The sequence below is a fragment of the Poeciliopsis prolifica genome, unplaced genomic scaffold (genome assembly GCF_027474105.1).
Source record: "Poeciliopsis prolifica strain line A6 unplaced genomic scaffold, Auburn_PproV2 SCAFFOLD050, whole genome shotgun sequence".
In the NCBI taxonomy this organism is placed as follows: Eukaryota; Metazoa; Chordata; class Actinopteri; order Cyprinodontiformes; family Poeciliidae; genus Poeciliopsis; species Poeciliopsis prolifica.
In genome coordinates, this window is record NW_026562425.1 from 84,738 (window position 1) to 111,093 (window position 26,356).

Below are 26,356 nucleotides of genomic sequence, written 5' to 3' on the forward strand. Positions count from 1 at the left end.
AAATGCTTAACATTAAGTGACAAAAAAACATTTTAAAATATACCAGTTTGCTGTAGATTTCTCTTCATTTGGTTTGGCCTACTAGCTTTGTTCAACTCATAGTTTCTATTATCCAGTGATTTTATGTTACCCAGCTGGACTATACTTACTAATTAAGTTTGAATTAATAGGCCTGGTTTGACAGAATTTGTTGGTTTTACAAAAATGAGTCATTTGTTCTTAAATGTCTCTAAGCTTTAATTCTTGGATTTCATCAAAGATTTTAGTACAGCTCCTCCATCTGAATATTAATGCTATGCCTCATATTTAATGTTGTACTAAGATTTTACTATTATACATATACTTTCTTCTTAAGTAATTTGAATGGTTTGAGAGCTTTGCCTGAGGAGAAAAAAGACCAAAATGAATAAAAGTGATTATGGAGGATAATATGATTAGGCATCCCTGGTTTTTATTGTGACGCTTCATCTATTGTACCAATGGGTCATTATGTGATGAGAGTGAGAGAGGAGGAGAACATCATCCCCCAGGGTGATGATGCTGAGATGGAAACGATGGAAAAGATGAGGCTAAAAGAGACAGCTGGGGTGAAACGGATCTGGAGAAGTAAAGAAACACGAAACGACGGCTGGGTTAAATCATGCAAATTTTAGCAAAACGACATTCAAAAGTAGCAAAAGAAATATACAGAGTAATGTTTAAATATGCTATTTTGTAAAAGCCAGATGCATAAACTCCCAATAAAATACACTTAAGCTTGTGGTTGTAATGTAACAAATTGTACATGATTTTAAGCAGTGAACATGTTTTGCTGTTGACCGTAAATCTACGACGTAACAAAGACTAAGCAGCAAGAAGAAGAGAGTAGTCTGAAACAAGAGAAGATGAAGAGGAGAAGATATTAGGGGGTGTGTGTATTTGGGAGGGGGGAAGCAGGGTGGGTTTCCCGTAGGGTTAATTACATCTCTGTTCTCTGTCAGTGTGGCTTTCTCCTCTGCAAACTGAGTAGCCGCTTCAGGCTGACAGGCCACACACGACATGCCCACATTCACAAAAAATGCACACGAAAATACTCCCGCACACACATTTACCATTAAATATCACGACACAATAACAGAAAAATGTTCCCACCTCTCCTACTTTTTTTTTTTTTATTATTTCTCTTCTCTCGCTGAGAGAAACTGTAAACTCACAGAGGTGTATCCCAGGAGAAAACTTGTTGTTGAGAGCAGAGTTCTACACGCAGAAGAAAGACTGTGCTTGTAATAGCTGTTAATTTTGCATAAATCATGCAGAACATGACCCACATGTAAATCACTCATGTCAGCAGGATATCACTTCCCAGCAGCTTCTTCTTCTTCTTCTCCTCCTCCAAGGGGAACAGCTTTACTTTTCATTGTTTTGTCTCATCTATTATGTTTGTCTTGGATTTTTTTTTCAAGAACAATGAGATAAAATGTATCAATATTTGACATAGATTTCATTATTTGTGGTTTTTCTTGCTGAGAAATAAATACACTATGGATTTGTGGTTCTCAAAAGTATATCTGCAAGGGAAATGCTCAAAGAAGTGACATCTATCAAAACACATCTCTTCACAACACAATGTTTAAGGGTTTATATTTAGACTTTTAGCTTTGCCCAGAGCCTCAGTCGAGCAAATTTTTGACAGCTTTCAAAATCTTGGAATTATATTCATTCATCTCCGTGTTCTCAATAAGCGAGGAAAGAAGAAAAGAAACAAAAAATTAGGAAACTCTTCTTTTCAAAAACTTATTTCCCTTTTATCCATATTTTTTTTCTTTTCCTCCTTCCATTTTGGGATTTTTCCAGGTTCCATATTTGAATCCAACCCAATGGATAAATATCTGCCTTAAAATGATTGTGAACAATTGTATTTATAAATGGTGCTGAGAGAACAAAGAACTCTGGAAAGTTATGGAAAAGTTGAGACTCTACTGAAGCTCTGACTGACAGACTGTGTACGTCTGAAAGAAACTTAAAACTGTTATCAACCCCTAAACTCTTGGGTTAACAAAAATCGCCCCAACAGAAGGTGTGTGACAGTACAGAAGGTCACAAAGGCTGTATGGATTCGGTCCTGTAAGGGTAATGAGGTCTATTTCGTATGTTAATGTTTGTGACACCATCAGGAACAAAACACTGTGTGTGGCAGGTCTGGAAGGGCCTCCAGAAAATAAAAGAAACTTTTCCTCATTGTTAAACATTGGGTCTATGTTGTAACATCAAGCCAACAATGAGAATGAAAGGATCAATTTTAAATGAACCGAAACCCCTAAAGTCAAATTTCACATCTGTCAAAACAGAGAGGACCAGTTCCTGAGGAACAGTAACTCTAAGCATGCGATTTGCTTTTCAGTGAATTTGGGATTTTAGTTCAGTAAAAAAAGTAAAAAAGTAAAATAAAAATAAAAATCCTATTTTTTGGCCATATGGCCGTTCATATATTTAGTTAAATCAAAATACTTGTTTTGCATCATACAAGTCAGAACACGAAGACGAAGACATTGTTGGCTTGACAGGAAGTGGTGGAAGTATTACGGTTCAACATGATTTTCAACGGATTCTTGTATGAGCAAAGTTATTCCTTCATGATTTAATTTATTTTTTTTATTTATTGGAAACACTGCAATTGCAAAATTGTCTTTTTTCTATATTTGCACAGAAACAAAGTTCTGTACACATTTGTAATAGAAATGCATCTATTGTTTAGGTGTTGTTGTTTTTTTAAGTGTAACCTTTCACTACAGCTCTGCAAAATATGTTTAATACTGCAGCATCAAGTCTTACCCACTGGTTCTTCTATAATTTATCTTTGGCAGTGAGGTTGGAAGGCCTCTTTCCCATGACCCTAATCTTAAACTTCCTCAAAATTCTTTGCCAGATTTAAGGACTGCGTCACTCCAACATGTTAATATTACTTTCACTCAGAAGAAACATATTGATCCAATTAAATAATGACGTCAACCATAAATCTGCCGGGTTTATAGTAAAAATTGGGCTTAACTGTACATTAACCTCTATAATTATACTATGTTACAATTTTGAGTTGCTGATGGGATTTATTTAACCTATATCCACATTTTTTGGGGCGTTGTAATATCAATGGCTCCCCAGAAGAACAAATATGTGAAATTTCTAATAGGAATTTAGAATTATTTCAGTATTTAATCAATAGATAAAATATTTTATTCTAATGTTGCAATAAAAAGTTATCTTGAATAAGAGTATGTATGCACAAGGGAAACTCTTTGAATTTTCTTTCATGAGCTTAATTTCAACTGAAGCCAATAACAAGGAAGTGCTTTAAACCAGATTTTTCCCTAAATTTTAAATGAAAACACAGACACCAGCAGGCAGTCGCTGCAGTTGTCCTCTGAAATCAGAAGCAAAGATAAAGAAACATCAAAGCCCTCCTTGTGAGAAGTCTGGAGATCCCAGCCCCTGCTGTAAAGGAGCTATTCACACAAATAACACAACATGTGTAATCCTCCTGACAAATCAGTAAATCTCTCTGTTGTGCGCACCTTTGTGGTTGAATCCCACAGAGATGCGTCCCTTAGATCCACGGCCTGCTTTATTAACCAGTTCTTTGCCTTAATTAGCTAATAGGATTGTTTTAACCATGATCCAAGAACAGAATAGCCCATGGGAAGACAAACACCGCCTCTGTGGAAGTGCGCGTGAGTACGTGAGTGGGTGGGTGGGGGGTGCACCCTGTGTGTGTGTGTGCATGCAAGACTGAATAGATACGCCTGTATTCTCTCTGTCAGGAGTGAGTCGATGAGATGTGTGTGTGTTAATGTTCACAAGTGCATACATTTGGTGTGATTGATCGCCGCTTGTGCCTGAGTGTGCATGCACGAGCCCTTTCACGTGCGTGTGCATTCGCAATCTGAGGCAGCCCCCACTCTCTCTCTTTCTCTCCTCTTTAATTAACGTGGCTTCTTGCGAGACTTTCCTCCGGAATATGAAACAATTTTACCTGATGATGCAAACAGCTGAAAACACTGCCTTGCCTCTTCACCTAACACTTTCTTTTTATGCGAGAGTGTTAATGGCTGCCAGTGCTACAGTTGTAGTTTTTATATCTGTGTCTTTTAGTGGTGCAGCAATTGCCAAAAGGCTTATTTTGCTGCAGGAAATGTGTGTATGTAAGCAAAATCCTTTGTACTGTGTGATGAAAAAAGCTGTATCACAGCTCGGCAATGATGTTCCTGCAGCACAAGAGCTGGCTTACACATCCGTGCACAGATGCACACAGTCCAACACACAAATTTGAGCCTCAGAGAAGTCCAAGGAAAACCTTGGAAAGGGGGCAAGAAGGAGACAAAGCAGCGGCAGAAGGCACAGAGGAATGACAAATATGGGAATTTAAGGAACCGAGCTTTGAGCGCAGCCAAAATATTGAAATGATTAATAGGATTGTATAAAGTAAAATCTCTAAATCCCTGTCTATCCTTCCCCTTGGCTAATATAGTCTTCATGTGGACATACAGTTCCCAGCAACAGAATTTGTACTTCTTTTACTTGCACACACTTTTCTGCTCTACATTGAACCTCTCCACAACTCATAATATCACAAGAAAAAGCACAAAAGTTTGTGGTTGCGATATCACAAAATGTAGAAAATCTAAAGCAGAATAAATACTTCTGCAAGACACAGGGACTCCACTCGGACAGGATTCATGTTGAAATGCCCTCGTGATAAAAACAAATACTAAAATCAAACTATAAATACACCATATACTCCATAAAAGCACACAACAAATTACTCCAGCTGCCATCATAGAGACAGACACGAGTCAATAGGATTAGAGAGGTTGTGTGTCGCTCAATACGGCATAATAAAGGATGGCAGCTCATGGCCAAGACGCAATGAACAGATCCTAAAATTGATTTCCTTCTTTGTCCTTCTTTTGCAGTGTGCTGTGTGCGATTCTCCCAGGAGCCGGCCGACCAGTCAGTGGTGCTGGGAGAACGAGTGGTGCTGTCCTGCGTGGTCTTCAACTACACGGGCATCGTACAGTGGACCAAGGACGGCTTGGCCTTGGGCATCGGAGAAGGACTTCGAGGTAAAGGGAGGGGGAAGAAACTGTGTAAAAGGACGAGGGAAAAAAGGGTCCCACTTCATTCAGCTGCAAAGATCAAAGGGGAGTAAAGAGGAGAAATGATTTAGATATAGTTTCGGTTCAGTCAGGGCAAAAAGAAACCTGGCAAAAAGGTGTTATGGTAGAAAAGTTTATTTTTTTGCGGAGGTGACTGGCGTAGCATGCAGGAGAGAGTTAAATGCTCAAAAATCCTCACTAGTGACAATCTGGGCAAAAATGAGTCTGGCATATCATGGTGAATTAGAGAAAATCCCTCACACTGCTCATAAAAGCAGACACGCATTCGCATTTACATTTTAAGCCGACACGCACATCCGGACCGGCTTATTGAGGGTGAAACAGAAGAATACCCTTCAGTTCAGAGGAAGGGAGAGCGTCACATGAAACCGAAAGAAGTCGGAGTTATGGGGTCAAACCTTCTCCACACAGAGAAGCAGCTCTCTGTTGATCAAAGGGATCAGAAATGAAAAATTAATGAGTTAGAGGTCAGAAAAAAGTAAAAGAACTTATCTCTGTTATTTACATAAACAAGATTTTGGCCACTAAGGTTTACTAGACTGAGGATCTGCTGTTATGTAGATATTTTAATTCAAGATGCATTTTTGGCAAAACTTTAAGTTATAAAATGGAAATTAGCTCAAAAAGAGCCTAAGGTCTCAACAGAACAATGGCTTATCTGTATATATTTAACTATTTAGTGCAATGTGATTAAGAATATGTCTTAAGTCAAGATTTAAGAATCATATATTAGTTGGAGTGCTTATTTTTTTAATAATGGATTAATTTGTCTCTCTTTTTGATCAACGCTGGCTACATGATGATGAAACATCACATGTCTTGGGGGAAAATTAAGAATATCCCTTGTTTGTTTTTTTTAATAGAGTCGGTATTTCACACCATTTAGTGGCTCAATACATCCGTTTACGCTTCTATAACTCTAAAGTAGTGCTAATGCAAAATAAAGATTAAATATGCTCCTTTCTTGTGTCAATTTGTGCTTTAGAAAATCCCCATTCAGTGTAAAAATGTTCAATATGTTTGATTCTCATCTAGAGATTATGAATTGCAGCTGAGACTTATGAAAACACAATAAAATCACCCTTTAGTGCTCAGGAGTTGATGGGAAGGTGAAGTAGATGCCAATAGCATTGTTAGCGGCTAACAGTTAGTCATTTTTGACATTTCCACGGTGCAACAGAACAGATCACTTCTTCCTCGTCTATCACTGTTTTCAGTTTCATCCACCTGAATGCAGACAAAAAATCAATTAGGTCTGCTTTGCAGCTTTTCTAACACTATCACTGGATAGTGATAGTGTTAGATTAATGTGTTGTTTTGTGTTATACATTTAGACTATCTGGTGTTACATAAAACGACTGGTTAAATATAGATCAGCAACTATGTTTCTTCAAAATCTATGTGCAAATCTATCTGAAAGATCCATCTTTGAAATCAAAGTCAAATGTTGATTTTATTTAAATTTTTTTCTGCGTTCCTTGATGCAGTTTTGTTAACTCGGGTGAATTATTAACACTTGGATATTGGAAAGCATTCTTTGTTTGCAGTCTTTTTTCACACCTGTCAAACTGTTGCACGGTGCTTTAGCACAGCCTACTAAAAATACCAGTTATCTACTTGTTACTGGATAGTTTGGGAGTTTCCTAACGTTGCAAATGAACGTTGGTGTCTGGAGAGAGCTGGAGTTGAAGTGGTAAAAATGTAGCTTTCTGTTCAACTGTCAGGAAGTTCAAGAAAGGAAAGTAAGTCTTGACCCAGGCTCCATTCACCAAGGGAGATAAACTGCTGATTCAGAGAGATATCTTCTGGCAGTGAAGAGAGAACTCTGAGGAACTCCTGAATCCCACCAACACATCCTCTGTCAGGAGAGGCAGAGCGTCAGAGGAAGTTAAGAAGCTCCTCAGTGACAAGGTGCTGCGCCCGGATAACATTCTCCCAGAGCCAGTAAAGGCTCTGACACTGAAGTGTAGCTCTGGCTGACATGACTTTTCAAATCATGTGGAGATCAGGAAAGTGCCAAAAAAAAGGGCAGGCTACAACGCACACTGTCCGTAAGTAAGCTCAGAAAGATATCTGAGAAAGAAGTGCATGTACGATGTTCAGATGTAAAACTCTTCACATGAAGCACCATCACCCTTCACAGCCCAACGATCACCTTTGACTATCTGCCCTCATCACGCTTTACTTAAAAGTGCCATTTATAACACTAGAAATTAATTCATGTGGTCCCCGATCACAGTTTCAGTGATAAAGTTGAAAAATGTATCTGACAAATTAAAAACTTCTTCAAATTGAGAATTTCAGGTAAACAAAAGCATTTTTACTTTACTTTTTGCTTTAATTGCAATTTCATTTGAAATAAGGTCAGAAACATTTAACAACTTTTGCTCAAAAAGCACAACTGACAGACCCGTTCGTTAAACTTGGCCAAATACAGAAAGAAAAAAAACAACCCACCCCCAAAATTTAGGAAAGTATACATTTCTTATTATGCATGTTTAATTTACTGTAGGTAAAATAAAAATAAATCAAAATGACTTGACTCTTCATTTAGCTTTGTTTTTCTTTCTTTTGTCAACAATTTTACCTGAAATGTTAAAAAGTTTGGACATCTCTGTTGCAAAGATTGAATGGAAAGGGTTTGGTTAGGTGGAGGATGGGTGTAGATCACAGATGTGGTTTAAGAAAAAGCTGAAGACATGAACTCTGACCTTTTCAGGAAACAAAATATTGATGAAATAGTTCTTGTTTTCACTAAATCCGGCAGCAAAACTACTTGGCTTTAAGTTCTTAGTGTTGCAGTGTAGTGTCATATATTTAGTGTACCGTATCAGTTTATCGATCCATGAATTATTAATAAGCAGAGGGAACATTGCATCATATGTGAGTGAGAGATGAAGTAAAAGAACATTTGTTGCTCAATACAATAAGAGTTTTCTGCTGTAGCAAAACAAAACTTCTGATGGTGACATATCTGATTGCCAGGCTGTTTTTATTAACTTTACTTAGTGATCAGCATGTTTATCTGAGGTTTAATTGCTAATTACATGAACAGGCTCTTGGTATGTGTTCCAGAATATAAATATGACTCTAAGGTGTCTAAATCTTCCAGCAAGCTGCCGACATTTCCAAATCCTGCGTAATCCACGGCAGATAGAGGTTGAAATGCTCAAAAGGATGAAATAAAGGAACTTTCTGGGATCCTGTTGCTACTGAATCCCCTTGTTGCTTCTCTGCTGAGCTCTGTGTTTCTGCATGAAACAATAACAGTCTAAGTCAATTTTTAAATCTATAACTGTTTGCACAAAACATGTAGCAAAGAGCTAAAAAGAATTTCTTTCTCTCTTCACTGAAATATTGTCAAATGAAACCACGCTCTGCTATTTACTCTGCTTCCATTATAACTGGTCATTGTTTTCCATTATTAGGAAAATCTGATCAATTTTACCAACAGTTTTTGGCTGTGAGCTTATTTGTTTGGCTTGGTTACAAGTCTCTTTAGCACAGTATTTTACTGTTATATTCTGCAAACCTGCAGCCTCAGAGTTACAGAAGGACGTCTTTAGCCTCTTATCAAGAAAACACTCCAGCTCGGCATGCGCAGAGTCACACTGTGATGATTTAACATGTGACGGCGATCTGGTGCTCAACTCATTTTACCTCGCAGGTTCAGTAAAGGTCAGCAGATCTTTTTTCTGTTTCTGCTCCTCGTTGTCACTTTCCCAGATTCCCTCTGTTGCGTCTCCTTCCTCTTCCTCGCATCCGTTTCTCCTCCTGCTCTCTGTTGGTCATTAATGCTCCCTTTGTAGCTCTTCACAACACTGTCCTGATGAAGACCATTCTTTATCAGCATGTTGTCCTCTTTGTCTGCTTTTTCTTTGCTTTTCAGCCGGCCATCACTGCCTCCTGTCCACTTTGCAGACCCAGCTGCCATTCCTTCATCCCCCATCTGATATTTATGTTTATGTCATGCTCTTGACCAGCATGTCCAGCATATTGGAAGTCTGTAATTTATTTAAGTGTGTAATGAATATATTATGAGCCAATGAAGTGGTGCAGGTGCGTGATGTGCGTTGGGTAAAAGAGGTTTTTGGGAAACGTGACCAGCATGGCTAAATGTGGCTGTTTAGGACAAGTGTCGGCATATATTGTGCTGCAAATTCAAACCTGCAGCTCCCCCACAAGCGTGTTGATCATTCAGCTAAACAGCACAGCAGCACTTAGTTGTGCAGACAGACATGAAACGTGTTCAGTTGGAAGAGATTCCCATATAATCAATGCACAGGTGCACATTTAGACTCAGTGAATACCTATAAAACACACAGTCATTCGTTCTCCACCTGCAGACGTCAGTGGTATCAGTTTATTGTTCTTCTTGCTGTTCCTGCTCCTTCTTCCGCTTCTCCCTGGGGTGCTTTCACCTCTGTGGTTGCTATGCTGCGAGATGCTGGAGTGGGTGATGTAATCTCCACTAATACTTTTGCCACCCCCCGCACCCCAACCTCCTCCTCCTCCTTCACTCACCCTCCCAACCCGCCACCCTGCTTGTTTCTCTCTCTGCCCCCCAACCTGCCTCCCTCCCTCCTGAATCCATGATGTCATGAGAGGATCGGGCACGCAGGATCAATGAGTGCCCCCTAGTGGGACGTCACGCTCAATTATGTCTTTGTGTGAGAGGCGATGGTTCAAACATAAAGGAGGGGGAGTTGGGGCGCTGCAGTAATTGGAAGAGCGCTGCCTGTAGTTTAGCAGTTTTCAAATCACACAAGGATTGATTTGGCACTTTTCGTATATGCGACTGTGTTTGATCCGTCTTTCTGCAGATGTTTATCTATATATTAGTGAATGTGTGTGTGTGTTTTTACCATCTGATGTGTGCAAAGGAGGCACATTTCTGATCTCCAGACAGTGCAGTTAAAACAAAAGGAAACATCTGAAGTAAACGCTCAATGTTCCCACTGTGGTTCGATAACAAGTCTTGACATTTCCGCATAACTGCATGTCCTACGTTCTGTTTGCCACCTCTGATTCATCTAATGAGATTTTGATTCAGCATTTATCTATTTCTGAAGAGCTTGTATCTTTTGCCTTGTGCTGTAAACAATGCACGCCTCAGTCTTTCCCACATTTGAAAGAAAGTAAAAGAGAACAGTGACGGATGATTAATACATGACGTTTCTGCTCTTTAAAAATGAAGAAACTGTTGAAGAGTAATTAATGATAAAGGATCTCAATTAATGTCATTATTAGGAATTTGACAAACAGAAGCAAAGCTGCGATATAAAAGAGATAAGGTTGATACTCTGAACATTCTGGCACAGTTCAGCTCCGAGATAAAAAAAAATGGTATCTCATTACCCTTTTTCACAGAATAGTTGTGTCATAATCCTGCAAAGATGAGCCACAGCTCAATAATTTGCGAACATCTGAGCTTTTATAATTCAAGCCGGTGTCACTGGCAGGGTCGATACAGAGATATACATTTCTAAACGTCCCAAAAGGTTAAACACATCAGTGGTATTTGATGGTATTTTAATTTTCTTCTATTCCAAGCACAACTGCTGCTGAGGAAGCTATAATTACCTGAAACCTAAGGATCTAGTCTCTGCAAACTTTGGCATGAGTTGTCCAATGTCCATTAAATATGCACTGCAAAGAGATGATGTCTGTGCTTCGATCTTAAATCCCAGCCAGCGGCAAAGACAGCCTGTAATCACTGCCTCACGCAATTAAGCTTCAACACTGGTCTACCCCTAACAGAGTTTGTTTTGACTGAAATTCACAGACGATGCTCATATTTCAGTCAAATAAATTCATGCATTTTATTTACATGTTACTTATATTGTATATTTCTGACCATAATCCGATTCCTTCTAGGTTTAAAGAGGAAATATTAAGTGAAATTGCCTTTTTTGAGCTTAACATCATATTATTACAATATATATTATAATATACATTATAACTACATTATAGTTACAGTGTTATTCCATCATCAAAAACATACCTGTAGTTTTATCTTGATTATTTAATGGATCTTAGTGAAATCATTTAATCTCCTATGGCAACCATTCGCTTCGAAGGCAACATAGCGCCATTTGAGGTTTTCTAACAACAGAGCATCTCTGCCCTGCAACTCCCCCACTCAGCTCCTTCAGACTAGCCAGCAGCAATTAGCAAACGTGGTGAAACTGCAGATCTGCTGAGCTCATTATAACAATAGAGGAGCCATGTTGTGATGACTCCCTGAAGATGGTGATTCAAAAAGAGCAGGAGTTTTTAAAGAGACAGATTCCCAATTTTAAGGCTGAATTATAAAGGTGAATTTCTTTAAGGTCATACTTGGTGTGTATATATAGCATTTTTATAGTGACAGTAGCACATTTACTTCATTGTGCCATAAAATGGCTACTGAATGGCAGTATTAAGTGGAAAATTTTGGGTGAGCTAAAATGTCACAAAGAGGAAAATATTTGTGATGTTTCTGTTTCTTGATTGCGTCGTTGCTGTGCGTCTCTTGCAGCCTGGCCCAGGTACCGCGTGCTGCGGGCGCTGGACACAGGCCAGTTCAATTTGGAGATCTCACACGCTGAGCTGTCAGATGACTCCCTGTACGAGTGTCAGGCCACGGAGGCCGCCCTGCGCTCCAGGAGAGCCAAGCTCAACGTACTTAGTAAGTGATCTGCTTCTGTAAGAGCAACGGTCAAATTGCTCTGTTTTCTTTTATATATATCATTGTTTTCCTGTTTCAATCATCCTTTTTTTGAAATGCTTTATCTTTGGGTTACCTTATGTGATGAAACTTTGGGGTCTTCTCTAAGCGTCAAACAAAAGAGGGTCAGCAAGTAGCTTAGCACAATTGTATTTACAAAGACAGTACTTAGATATGAAATTGTGTTTCTCTTGTTTTAATCATATTACGGATCTACAGTCTTCTTAATGTGCATAGACTGTATGTGCTCATAGGCAGCTCTTCTTGTAGGACAGGGAGCTCCAATTAGTGCAGCCTAATCATTAATTATTACATTTCAAGACTTTATATGCAAAGTTCTAGGTTCATGACCTTGGAGAGCAACTTTTGTCAGCTTCCTAGGCTTTGACACCAGACACACCACATTCCCTGCTTCCTCAGTTGGTCAATCAGTTTCCTCTGCATGTAGCCATGCAGCCTCCTAAACAACCAATTGTTTAATGTCTTCCTTACATCACCAAACGTTATTCTTATCTCCAACAAAGACGTCTGCACATAGGTCCAAAAATAAACTGATTTTCCTGAAGCCAGAGAGGCCGCTGCAGATGTGCACAGCCATGAATAGCCTAAACGTGTTCAGCATAGTTCCACATGTCAAAGTTTTCATTCTTCCATTAATTGATGGACAAAAAGTGTAATATCTCAATATATAGAAATATTATCTTATTTAACTCATTCAGATCTCAATTACTTGTTTAGTTGCTGTGTTTATAATTCATTTCCTTTATTACAAAATGTGTGTTATAGATGAGATCTCAATGAGACAACCTGTATAAATACAGGTCAAATAAAAAAATAATAAGATATAGAAGAAAAAAAGCACTTCTGAGACATTATGGTCTTGAGAAAAGCTAAAATCTATTAGTAAGACGTCAAGTCAAGCTGTGAATCACTGGAATATATTGTGTAATTAATGAGTCACTGCAGCCCCTGTCTAGGTAAAAGACAACGTCCTGCCCTCAGACTTTTACCCAGAGGGTTATTTCACCGCACAGTCATCAGAAACGTCTAAGGAATGTTCATAAATTACACTTTTTTTCTTTTCTTACTGGTTTCAAATAAAAACTCTGCCACCAGATTCCTTCTATCAGCTTCAATAGGAAAAGAGAAACGTTAAAAGAAAAAAAAAATAAATGAATGAAAATAAATTTAAAAAACAATCAGATTACTGTGTGGTTAAAAACATTAACCACACAGGGGATCACTCAAATATGATTTGCATGTTTGTTTTTTTACACAATGCGTATTTTCTTGCTTCATTCCATCCAGCTACATTTTGTATTCTTGCCAGTTCATTATAGGCCGAAAGCAGAGTCTTTTTACCAAAAGAGAATATCAACCTTAAGTTATGTAGTTATCGATGATACTTTGAGTCGTAAAAGTCTTGCATTTCAGTAAAAGGGCCAAAGTGGAGTTCATGCTCAGTGCTCCCAGAATATTTTGAGATATTAAATCAGCGAGAAGGTTAAAAGTCAGAAAGTTGGACTCTCCTGAGGAAAATGCACGACAGCCCTTTTGGACTTCTCAGAAGGTGACATTGCACTTTGCTTTTGATTGGTGAGAAAAATTCCTCTTGTAAAGTGTGAACTTCTTTTGAAAGAAACTTATAAGAGCCAATATTCCCTTGACCTATGGGGAAAAACTGGAGTGTGTGTGTGTGTGTGTGCACAGATGTGGCTGTTCTTTAAACCTGAGTGCCCTTGCGTTAAAGTCAAGAGTATGGATTTGTGTTTCTGTCCTGCAGTCCCCCCTGAGGATCCGGTGGTGGAGGGAACGCCGGAGCTGCTGCTGATGGCTGGAACTGCATTCAACCTGACCTGCGTAACCCGCGGGGCCAAGCCTGCAGCTCACATCCAGTGGACCAAGAATGGCATCCCTGTGGAGGGAGCACACCACTCTACGGTGACTCACACACGCATACACACGCCTGCACAATGCATGAACATATTAACACTCACACTTGCACTGAGAAGAAACGCCAGAAACCTAAGATGAGTTTATAGCATTTAAATATATGCAGAATTTTTCAAAGTTGCTTTGAGAAAGACATTCTTACACAAAGCTTAATTCTCAACAATAAAATCCAGATTCAACATCTTAGCAGACAGAGAACATGTTTCTAAAGATAAGGTCTGAAACCTCCTAAATGCAAATCAGAGACAATAAAAGGAACAACTTTATGCCTTTAAATCAGACATAAAAAGCAGTAAAATTCTCACTACTGCAGTTTCTTGCTGCAGGGCCTTGGTTGAAACGTGAGGGAACTTAAATTAATGGGAGCATGCACCTTGAATAAATTATAAATACAATACAGTTCAATGATGGATACTTTTCTACTTCATACATATTCCGAAGATTATCCAACATAGTAATAATGACAACAATTATAATAATAATTGACAAATCTCAAAAAACGAGTATTCCTGTAGTTTCTTTGCGAATTTACATGTAAAACAAGTCAGTAACTTTTTAACAAAGTCATGAATGAAAGTGCACCTCTGACACAGTGACTTAATTTCAAATTCGGCTTTTTTAATAAGGAAATCTTAAAGAAGAGTTGCAACTTCTGTTTGAAGATTTTTCTTTTTGCAAAATCCCAAACTGGATAATATGTGTTAGAAAATCACTCTCCTGGTGATATAACTGATCTACTGCACAAAATAGATTTTTTCATGGAGTTTTATCTCATAAATGCTAAACTCTGGATAATTTGGGTATAAAGATGCTAATAAAAACTGAAAGGTTAATAAATGTTGAGTTAAACATCCAGTAATAAGTTTCTTCAGCCAACTGTATTTGAAAAGCTGTACTCTTGTTATATTCATCAGACAGCTATTTAATGTATATTAAGATGTCTTTCCATGGTAAGCTGTTGATAGCGTGAGGGTGAATCTTGTTGGTGAACAACAGCTGCTAGTTGTTTGAAATAAGCAAAATACGACCAATAACCTCTTGCAAAAAAAAATGCCAAGAATGGAAAACCTGAGATTTTAATTAAACGTCATGTTTTTTGTTTTTATAGCTGAACAGGTGATGGTATTTTTGTGAGTGTCACACATAACCTCAGGTCATAAAGTCACATAAACACAGTAGTATCAGCTAAGCCAAAGGATCTGTTGTTTTTAAATTGCTGCATTATTTTTAAACCAAAGAGAGAAAAAGCCATTGGTTTAGAAAAAAATCTCCCGTCTTTCCATGTGCCTGATTTTGTGCTTTTATCTTTCACATATGAAGAACAGAAAACTGAGTTGTTTCCAGGCAGGAAAGGAAAGGAAATTCCTTTCCTTCTCAAGAAAGGAATTAGTTGACATCATCAAAATCTGAAAAAGGGACTAATTGACAAAATATATGAAAAGTAAAAACACATTAAATCATATTGAATTCATCATTAACCACCACTTGTCTAATTATTTCTAACAGGGTAGAGAAAGGTACAAATTAAAAAGCTGGTAGATGTAGATGAAAAAAAGCAGGAAAAAGCAGCATTAATTATTTATTTGGTTATGATGAATTTATGAAGCGTTCAGAATCAGTTACAGTTGCAGAAATTAACTCAGGCGCAGAAGGTTGCAAAAGGACACAACCAGCTACAATTCACTGCTGGGTAAATATTTCATCACACTTTAAAAAAAACAATAATACAGAAGCTATTCAGCATACAAAACATTCAAAAATATTTTATATTTTTCATAAACAGATTAAATAATCAGAGAATCAGGAGATAATAATGAAATTATGAACAGCTCAGCAACAGCCACACAGTATTCATCCACATGTCAATGAAAACATGTTGCTTTTTTAAACTACCTGCAAATATCTTCCCTGTTGTTTTTAAATACATTCATGAGTGGACATTTTATGCCATAACCTTAGGTGGATATTGTATTTGGTAAAGCTGTTCTCACAGACTAAAGAAATGGCACATCAGAAACTCAAATATGAATTTACTTGTTTGCTGTTGTTCTTTTGTTCAGCTATAGGTGAAGGTTGTTTACTTTTAAACGCCGAAGGGGTTTCTGCAGCTCACTTTGCCTCAGGCTGAATGAAAATGATTCAGGTGTAGAACATGGCAGGCATTTGAATATACAGACACGAAGCACATGTTTGAGGCTAACATAAGTGAATTAAACCATAAGAAATAAAAGAAAAAATGAATATGAAATATCTATCTATGGATATGGAAATTTGGCTATTTCTTCTTGAAGGAGTTTGTGCAACTTAAGTGCAAAAGTTTTTTTTTTTTTCCTTTTTCCTTAGAAAGAATTATAATTTATTCTAAAAGTATTTTCATTTAAAAATGGAGAGCATTCAAAGAAAGAGTTCATTATTCAACTCCATTCATTTAATTTTATTTTATAACATCAAGAGTACTTTTACCATGAAGTAAGGCCTCGGAGTACACAGTTAATGACAGCAAAGCTCTGTCAGTGGCTTTGATGTGAGCAAATGGCAGCTAAAAAAGAAGCTCTGACCTGGGAATACATGAGATAATAAGAATAATAACTCATCATCCGTGTCATGTAATAAATCCATAAAAGATACAGAGAGACACTGATTCAGGGGTACTTTCTATGGAAACAAAACTGAGATTGCACAGTCATATCCACATCAAATGGTCATGTGACTCATGCAATGCAAAAAAAAAGTGTTTCTTTTGCAGTTTTGTAAAATAAATGTAAAAAAAAATCACCTAATGCTAGGCCTAAAACTTTTTAGAAAAAAGGGAGTTGTTTTTATTTTGTCAAACTTGGCATGTTTCCATTAAGCAAATTTACTTTTGAAATGTCAGATATTTTTGCAAAAACCAAACATAGATATTGCATGTACAGAAAGAAATAGCTTCTTCTTCACCCAGTCACCGTTCTTTGATTCTGTGAAGTTATATGCCAAACATGCCAAACACTTGTTGCCCTGCAAACATGTAACTTGCTTGCAATGCAACTTGAAAGACCCAAAGATCCGAGGCGTGTTTTATTGACCTTGTAAAGCTGAGACCGCCTTCAAAACGCTGGCAGAGACACTTCTGAACATCCCAGGTCGACGCCTCGTGCAGTCTGATATTTTGCGCTCTTTCTCCCACAGTCAGACTCCACGGGATCCTGTTCTCTCTCCCGCTCACGTGAAATCATGCCTGCAAGCCCCGCGCTCACATATGCTCACTCATGTTTTATTATGCACACGGAGTCAGCATCAAACACTCACACTCCAACACAGATGTTTTTACATCTCTCTCAGACGGTTTTATCCCCTTTCCACACACACATGTGGTCATGCATATTTCATCCTGCTCCTGTGTTACACTGTTACTGGCCGCTCATTCATATTCAGAGTTGGCTAGTAACTAGTAACTAGTTACATTTACTCAGGTGCATTTACTTGAGTGGCTTTTTGGAACGAATTTACTTTTAGGAGTATTCTGACTCCACTGTACTTTTTAATTCTACTTGAGTAAAATTTGTGGATTTTCTACCCACTGAATGAGAAAACATGTTTCAACCACAAATCCACCAGTCACAGACACAAGCTTGTTAAAACTTCAGAACTTTTAGATTGAAAAAATCAAATTTGGAAAAGTTTTGATTTTGTTATTTTGTAATCATGTTCGTTATATGAATCATTTTGGTCTTTAAAATACCAAAATTTCCACATAACTTTATATTTCTGTCTCTTACTTCATTAATTTTACTTGCAGCCCACCTCTATTTATGTCACACAGTTGACAGATTGGGGAGCTGTATTCACAAAGACAATACCTTCTTGTTCAACACTTAGGTTAAAAACAGATTTGGGTATGAAAAAAAAAAGTTTTTTCTTCTCTCTGTAAAGACTTTTTTTTATTATTTGACCTAATTTGTAACTTTTCCTTCACTCTTCCTTGTTTTTTCTCTTGCTGTCTCCCTTTGTCCCCCATCATTTTTCATCCGTCTCCTGCACTGTTCTCATTCTTCACCTTTCTGACTTTTCTTTGTCGAACAGGAGGTTCTGCCAGACAGGAAGAGAGTGACGAGCCGGAGCTATCTCCCCATCACTCCAGTTGACACTGACAGCGGCAGCAATTTCACCTGTGTGGCCAGCAATCCAGCAGTGCCAATGGGCAAACGAGCCACTGTCACTCTCAACGTCCACCGTACGTTGCTGCTCTCCTCTCTGTGGGTGTTAAGAGTTAAAGGACCTAGTCAGGTGGACGAAGACGAAAAGCAAAGCAAAATAGCTGTAATGATAAGTTTTTAAGACCGTTATTGCCACAAAGCTCTGTTGTTTTTGCTTTATTTCATATAAGCTCCACATTTTCACATGCATCATACAATCCCAACTTGTGCTAAAATCATTTATTTTATCTTTTTAAAAAGTCCTTGGAAAGATCTGTGCACAAACCAGCTTGATTATTTTTTAGCATTGTTGATTAAAAATAACAAGATAATATTTGGACATATAGTTTTTTTTACATTCATTCAACTAGTTGTGCAGTGTTTGGAAATAGCTAAATCCACAAGGGCACAATTATTGTAACCCATAAAACTTAGAAGAGCCTCTTTTATTGCGACAGCATAATCTCACACTGGACAATTATGAAAATACATACTTATGCAGCTCCTAGATTGAATATTTTGCAAATGCCAGTCAAGAAGCAAAGTGCTATTTGACATGTTGCATTTCCTATTTAATATTTTATAAATATGTGCTACAAAATAAGCGTGAATAACTTGGATTCACATTCCACAGAAAAGTCTGAATAGCATGGGGTCCACTGTATCCAGAAGCAAACAAATATATTATTTCAGAATGTAATTTTGCCCTAACATTTTGAAAAGCAGTAAAATTTTGAGTGAACAATATGCTGTGTAGCCAGACACCAAAGTGTTAAATACGTCTCAGGAAAGCATCTTTTATGTTAAACTTGTCGGCTTGTTGGGCTTCAGTGCAGGTCCTCATTGATTTATGCAAAGGAAATAAGAGATTCACTCTGTCAGTTTCTGCTTACAACAGGCTCTGAATCTGTTTCTCCTCCTGTGCAGACCCTCCCACTGTGACCTTGTCCATCGAGCCTCGCTCAGTCCTGGAAGGAGAAAGAGTCACATTCACCTGCCAGGCCACCGCCAACCCGCCCATCATGGGCTACAGGTCTGATTGATGACAACTCTCATGTTTGCACAGATGGCGAAATTAAAATTCATGCGATTACCCTGGGGAAATACTAAAGTTAGACGGTGCCACTGACCCTGTAAGGAAGCCTCTTTTATTAAAAAAAGAAGAAGCTGTGCCACTGACCTGATGCTGTGAAGGAAAATTTGCATCATTGTCAGTGATTGTAAAACAAAAAAAAAAATTATGTAAAATACATACTAAGTGACTGGGTTTTGAGTTTTATTTTGAAAATACGGTGCTGTGAAGAATATTAAAATATCTCTTTTACTTTTGAGTTATCAAACAAATTTTAATGTCAGTGAAAAGTAAATGCAGTTTTCAAATATTGGAATATTAATGGAAAAAAGGCTTTTCAAATTAACCTCCAAGTGAAAGTCAAGCAAAACTGACACAGACAGCAGAGATAGTGGAACTGGACTGACACTCCAGTCCAGTAGGTGGCAGTACAGACATCTTAAGTTGGTTTGCCATCTAGTAATAAAATACAAAAGAAGAACTCAATACCTTACCTCAGACATTTTTTGAGTCATTTTTGCCTTATCCGCTGACACTTAGAAAAATCGACAGGCAAGAAAATTCACTAAAGTTCTAAATCAGCTCTGTAAGGTTACTTACAGTAAAACAACAGATAAATAAACAATAAAGCAAAGTCTTTCGCAGGCAGAGGAAGAATGAGAGGCACAATGTGAATGCTAACATTTACTGTTTTCATGCTGGCATAGACCTACTACTGGAATTTACACTTACAATCAAGCATCACTTATTGATCTTTGATTTGACTATCAATAAGTGACAAAAAAATTGGATGATTATAATTACATTTTTTGGAGATCTTTAATCCTACGTCATGTTGTCAGACTGGTTCTGTTTGAATGTTTTTTTTATTTCTTAAAGTCATCTAGTCACCAGAATAGATCAATTATTTTCTCCACATTAGAGCAGGGTGGTTTTAATAGCCTCTTGCCCGAATTCATGAAATTCTAATTTGAAATCTAAATTGTTGAATTTATAAAAGGTTGTTTGACTGAAATATGTTTGATATGAAACATTTATATGTACCAAAAGGATAAATCTATGAGGGAAAATATTTTTCACTCTATTTGTTCAACAGATTATACCAGCTTTTGGAAACAATTCCTAAAAATATCCTTTCCTCTGCCAACCACTGCAGCCTAGAGGTCTAAATGAACTCATATCTGCATTTGGCTTTAATTGTAGCTCAAGATGTGAGGAAGGTTTTGATGTTGGTGGTCCTGCAGTGCAACATTAGCAGCCTGATCGGATGATCAATGCCAATGGGTTCCTTTCATCTGCTCCAATCTGCTTGTGTTCACTCTGAAGAGCTGCTCCTGAATTGTAATTTCTGCTTAGAGAACAAAATTTGTGAAACTATTGAACATTTTGTGTAGCCGAACGGAGAGTTTTATCGTAAGCGACATCTACGAAGCACTGAAAGTGCAAAAAAAAAACGGCTGAGGTCTGAAACTCTATCAGAGAAGGTCCTGATGTGGGAACACTGCCAGGTACTTAGGTGCAGAGCCTACAGAATGTGCATTAAAATGTCATTCTGTGGAGAATGTGCAATATGGTGATATGATTTTCAGCTAGATATTTGGCAAGCAACCATGTGGATTTCAGAAATTGTTTTAATTTATTGCAGAGCTTCCCTAGAGCATGAGAATCAAGTCATATTTTTTTTTACATTCCTAGAGTGAAAATCTCACATTAAGATCCTCTCACAGCTTCTGAAATTTCCTGCAGACAGACCGACGTAGTAATGATTTGCAGCCGTGTGAAACGTGTTAAAGGGTGTTGTGTTTTTCACCGCCAGGTGGGCCAAAGGTGGCGTGCTGCTGGAGGGGGCCAGGGAAAGTGTGTTTGTCACCACGGCAGATCATTCATTCTTCACTGAGCCCGTGTCATGTCAGGTGTTCAACGCAGTGGGAAGCACCAACGTCAGCATCCTGGTGGACGTGCACTGTGAGTCAATAATAAACACTCGTGTGCTGAGGAGGACAATAAAGCTGCTTTTCACCTAAGAAAGCAAGATATAGCTTTGTTTTTACTTAAATAAATGAGTGATGAAGTTGCTGACAAATTATATGATATTTGTAGTTATGTGGTGTGATTCTGGCTACATGTGATGACTCTCGTGTTAAGTGCAAAAGAGTTCATCTAAAATAATTGATGAACTTTTTAACATTTTAAGATAATTCCAGAAGCTTTATCACTTCTAATTATAACTGTGGTGTGTGTCTGAAGTGATTTTAATGTAGGAACTCTTCAGGCTTGTCCAAGATTCAACCATGCAGATGTATATTTAGGGCTGACTCACAGCAGCCTGTTTAGTTGCTTTAATTGAACTCTAGCCTGTTTATCTAGAAAGTTTGGTTCGTTTGCGGAGGTGTGCATGCCCAATTGAACTCTGATCCGCACCAAATAAGCAAACTCTGGTCCACCTAAAAGTCTAACTGTTGGTTTCGGTTGAACTGAACTCTGGTGCAGTTCGAACGCGTCTGTGGATGCAAGTGGACCAGAAACTGCTCCAAAAGCAGGAAGTGAGCTTTAGTGCAGGGCATTCTGGGTAAATATAACCAAAACTAACATAACAGTCTCACGCTAGCAGGAGAAATAGATTGTGGTCTTTTGCTGATCATGAAAGAGAAATTCTGTAATCGCTAAAATTTGACACCACCTCACTTTTGTTCATATTTTACAAAAACTGAAGTTGCACTCAATGTTTTTTCAGAGTTTTTTGTGTCATTTTCCTCATTGGTGCAGCACCACTGCAGTTTCATTTGACACGGTGCAGGAAATGTATCAAATGTTGCAATTTGGTCCCTAATCAAATTGAGTCTATTGAACTGTAGCCTTCCTCCTTATCTAGAGCTTTTGTCATTGTTCTCAAACAGTTCAGTCTTTGTTTCCTCTGGTAATGAACCCTTTCCCCACAAAGTATATGGCTCGTCTTTGCATTCTGCTGAAAATTTTACAAAGTTGCTGTGTGATCTTTACACTCCTGAAGAAAGAACAGTGAAAATGCATCCCTAAAAGCCTTAATTTTATATAATAATTTAAATTGTGAAAGGATCTAGCTTCATGACCACTGTGTATCCTTTCAAAATAAGGAAGTAGTATTTAATTTTCTTTATTATTAAGAGTTTATAGTCAGTTGATGATCATTAAGCTTGCTTTGCTTTTTGAGAATTTAACATTTTTTTTGTCATTTATGTTGGTGTGTTTTTTTTTTTAGTTGGTCCAATTCTAGTGGTGGAGCCCAGACCAGTAACAGTGGATGTGTACTCAGATGTTACTTTGAACTGCAAGTGGGCTGGAAACCCTCCTCTTACCCTCACCTGGACCAAAAAGGGCTCCAGTATGGTAAGAGCACAGCATGGAAAAAAAGCCCCAATAAGTTCATATCGGCAGAATGTGTACATTTATATTATTTATGTCCCCCCACAACTTCCAAATGGGAGAAATTAACTACCCGCCTAATTTTACCAAAACCTACAGTCGGAGCAATAATTAAAACAATGAAAATGGTAAGGAAGGTAGAAAAAAATCTCCAAAGCTCGTTGTTTCAGACTAACAGCTAAGAGAGGCTTCTTAGGGCCACCGAGTCTCCATAGAGGGAATCTATTTCAATGCTTTTGTACACATCCCCACCAGGAGTTCCAATAATCGTGGAAGGTACTGAAGAATTTGGCTTCACTGCACATTAAGGAGGTATATTTTTGAAGTGTTTGCTCACTTAAAGGACTTACTATTAGTTCTGAGGCTTCTAGATCTTTAATTTATGCCCCAACCATTTAAGAAAAGGCCTGGGGAGAAAAAGTTAATGGGGCCTGCTGAGTAAATCAACATGTATTATGAATTAAACATAGATCCTCCTCCTTTCATACTCCTTCCCTTTATTGTTCCCTTCCTGAATATCTTTACATCACAACCAGACGTCCTGTTCTTTATTTATACTTTTTTATTTCCAGGTTCTCAGCAACAACAACCAGCTGCATTTGAAGTCAGTGAGCCAGGCCGATGCAGGCCAGTATGTCTGCAAGGCCATCGTGCCGCGCATCGGAGTGGGAGAGATCGAGGTTACGCTCACTGTCAATGGTCAGTTCATGTCCGCACACGCTGCTATAAATATTATTAGCTGAAACATGGAGGGTGTAAAACAGATCTTCCCTCATGAGGGAATAAAACCAAGTCTACCAGACTATCATTTGTGAAAACACCCAAAGATAATAAAAGTGCATGGCAATGAGTTTTTAGCTCTTAAATGAAACGCAGGTCAAACAGTGGTTTGGGTGGCAGAGCAGGTTGGCTGCAGATCTGGAGGCTTTCAGTTCAAACTCCACTCCCTTCCTTCCCAGGGACAATCAAGGGAGCAGAAAGGGCATCCAGTGTAATACGTCTGCCAATTCTGTGCGCACACAGCTGAGTGAGGCTGTTGGGCAAAGGGAGGTGTCAAAAGGACAACAAATTATGTTTTGGGTTTTTTTTAATGATGCAGGAGGGGTTCCAGATCTGAATTTATTTCAGATGTGTGCCAGTGACTATAAAATCTAAAAGTCCAGTGCCTTAAAAACATTCATACAGGTTAAACTTTGGAAGGTAGATGGCATGGTTCTCTTTTGAAAAGTTAGTGTGACTGTCATTCTGAGTTGAAGTTATTCTTTAAAGAAGACTGAGCAAAAATCTCGAGATTTGCAAAGTCAAAAAATGCAGTTTTAATTCCACTAAAGCTCAGAAGATTGAATACAAAAGCTGGACTTTTCTGATTTTCATTTGTAATCAGACATTTAATGTCTCCTTTTGTATTGTGCAGTAAAACCAGCTGACTAAATTGCTAGGTGACGGGCAGTGCCGGCTGATTTGTGACATTACATCTGGAACACCAACAACTTCTTGCCAAAACATCTGGATTGCCTTTTTAAGCACTGGAGGTTGTTGAGATCCAAATGGAAGTACAAAAATATGCAAAATATTAATTTTGCTTAGTAGGTCCCTTTCAGTTTTAACAAAAACATCACAATATCCACTTCCTTTTAGTGATCACACAAACCCGGCTGCATCCTCGAAGAGGAGTTATTCATACTTTAGCAGAGGGAAGTCACTGCATATAACATCAGCCGGCCCGGCACAGCTAACCATGTGCGACAGCTTTTGCTGGGTCAAGATTGCAGTTGACACTTGGTTAAACACTGCCCTGCCACAGATACTCATGAGCTTAGCTTCAGATTTAAATCTCAGCTTTGGATTTCCCCTGCTGGTTTCACATCTGCTTTACTGTTTTGTATCAAGCTTGATCGGATCATATCATGCTTTAATTAAGCCCCGCCCCCCGCCCCCTGCAGCAGCTGAGTCGCATCCTTGTAACTTTTATTTAGTCTTGTCTCATCACAGAACAGGAGACTGTGTCACAGTCACTGCATTCACACTGTTTTATTCAGGTTGACAGAGAGCGACCGCGCTGCTGTAAGCAGAATTGATGTGACTTTGCTCAAAGTGTCGGTAAAACTAACAAATTATGAAATCTTGCCTCTGCTGGAGTTTCAGAAGTTGCTTTTGAAATGACAAACATTTTTATGGAATAATGAGATTTAAAGGATTCTTTTCTCTTTTCTCCAGATTGTGGAGAAAAGAGAAATGTCTGAACAGGTTTTTTGAAAACTTGCGGCTGTAAATGTTGGGTGATTATTCCTTCATGTTCAATTAAAATGCTCTGACACTTTGAATGCAGGGAGTTCTCTGACATGATGCTGACTGTTATGTTAGCACCATTTACGGCTCAAGGCAGCTTGAATGTGCAAAAAGAAAAAAATTGTTTATCAAAATCTGCTACACTTATTTGATCCAAAACATTGGAGATAAAAGTCTTACAGGTCAGCATATCAGACCTGTTTCCCAGCAGAATAAGCTCTAATGAACTGATGAGAGGCATTTTCTAAAGAATAACCATTCTGCACAAGTGCAGCTTTTTTTATATGTCCTTGCTTGTTAGCCGAATGAATAATTCAATAGCAATGGCCGTGCCAGAACAGTGTCACTTTGAAGGATTTACTGAAGAGAGTTGAAAACACCGGAGAAGACAAAACTTGGTGCATTTTGATGGACTCATCCGGAGTCTTTCTGCTGAAAGCCACTGAGATTGAGATACAAATGAGGATTGTGTCTCAAGAAATCCATTTGATGAGCAAAATAAGGAAATCCTAGATTTCTACCTATGGAAAATATTAAGAAATGTGAGATAATGGAGGTAAGGATGGAGGTTCCCTCCAGTCCCATCATACTCTCAGAGAATAAATATTTGTTCAATCCCAATCATTGGAAAGACTAAAAAAACACAATTTCTCTCCCATTCCTACTCTTGTCTCACTCCGATTGTTTTTCTTTGTTTAGTCTTTAGGCACTAAATTTTATCAGACCATGCTACTGTAAAATGAGTTTACTTTAATCTTCAACTGGTAACAGCGAGCTGTCAGAATCGTCACATCCATGTAAAATCCAGCATGTTCTTCAATAATAAGCTCAGAAACATATCTGTGTCAGAACAAAAGTGAATCTACATTATCTGGTTGAACATTTCCCAGCAAACTGAGACTTTGCTCAGAACGGCTTGTTGCTAGCAGCGTCTTGGCATCTGACACCAGTCCACTTGACCTCTCCAGAGGTCGAGAAGAGACTGGAAGGGTATCAGCTCAGTCATTTATTGCATCATATGTGTTTGATGTTTGATCCTCCATTGCTCTTCTTTGGATTCCAGCGGAGTGCAGCCAGCAGAAACACTGTGGGCTTCTGGGTCACGTAGTTCTTTTAAGCACAGGCTAGGTTAAGAAAACAAAAAAATGGCGGCACCTGTCATGGCAATTTTATCTATTGTATCATTCCCGTCTGCTCCCATTAACTTTTTATCCTACAAATTACGTGATTAGCAGTAAAATGTACTCCCGCCCTGTGGGCATCTAGAAAAAATGTCAGTCTGAAGTCGAGCAACCAGTCTCAAGAGCGCATACCGTGACTGCCGCTCTCTGCAGCAGTGACAAGTGTGCGGCGGCTGCCCACACACATCAGATTTTGACTCTAACATGCCACTCTTTCCTTCTCCATTATGCTTTTGAATGTGATTTAACCTCAGAGCATTTCAGGTGTGTATGAGTAATCCCCTTTCTGCCTTGTCGGGTCTCTCCCAGGCCCCCCCATCATCTCCAGTGATCCAGTTCAGTACGCTGTCAGAGGTGAAAAAGGAGGGATCAAGTGTTACATCGCCAGCACCCCCCCACCTGATAAGATTGTAAGTCCATCCTCT

General features: G+C 38.4%; 1 protein-coding gene across 1 annotated transcript in view; it reads left to right on the forward strand.

Annotated features, from left to right (window-relative positions):
* The window catches only part of LOC129377983 (kin of IRRE-like protein 1), a 92,026-nt gene that overhangs the window by 49,262 nt on the left and 16,408 nt on the right, over positions 1-26,356 (forward strand). Inside the window, exons 2-10 of the mRNA XM_055058204.1 lie at positions 4,947-5,096; positions 11,671-11,820; positions 13,643-13,800; positions 17,875-18,025; positions 18,915-19,020; positions 20,876-21,024; positions 22,298-22,425; positions 23,034-23,160; positions 26,241-26,341. Coding sequence (XP_054914179.1) covers positions 4,947-5,096; positions 11,671-11,820; positions 13,643-13,800; positions 17,875-18,025; positions 18,915-19,020; positions 20,876-21,024; positions 22,298-22,425; positions 23,034-23,160; positions 26,241-26,341 — 1,220 coding nt within the window. The remainder of the gene's footprint in view (positions 1-4,946; positions 5,097-11,670; positions 11,821-13,642; positions 13,801-17,874; positions 18,026-18,914; positions 19,021-20,875; positions 21,025-22,297; positions 22,426-23,033; positions 23,161-26,240; positions 26,342-26,356) is intronic.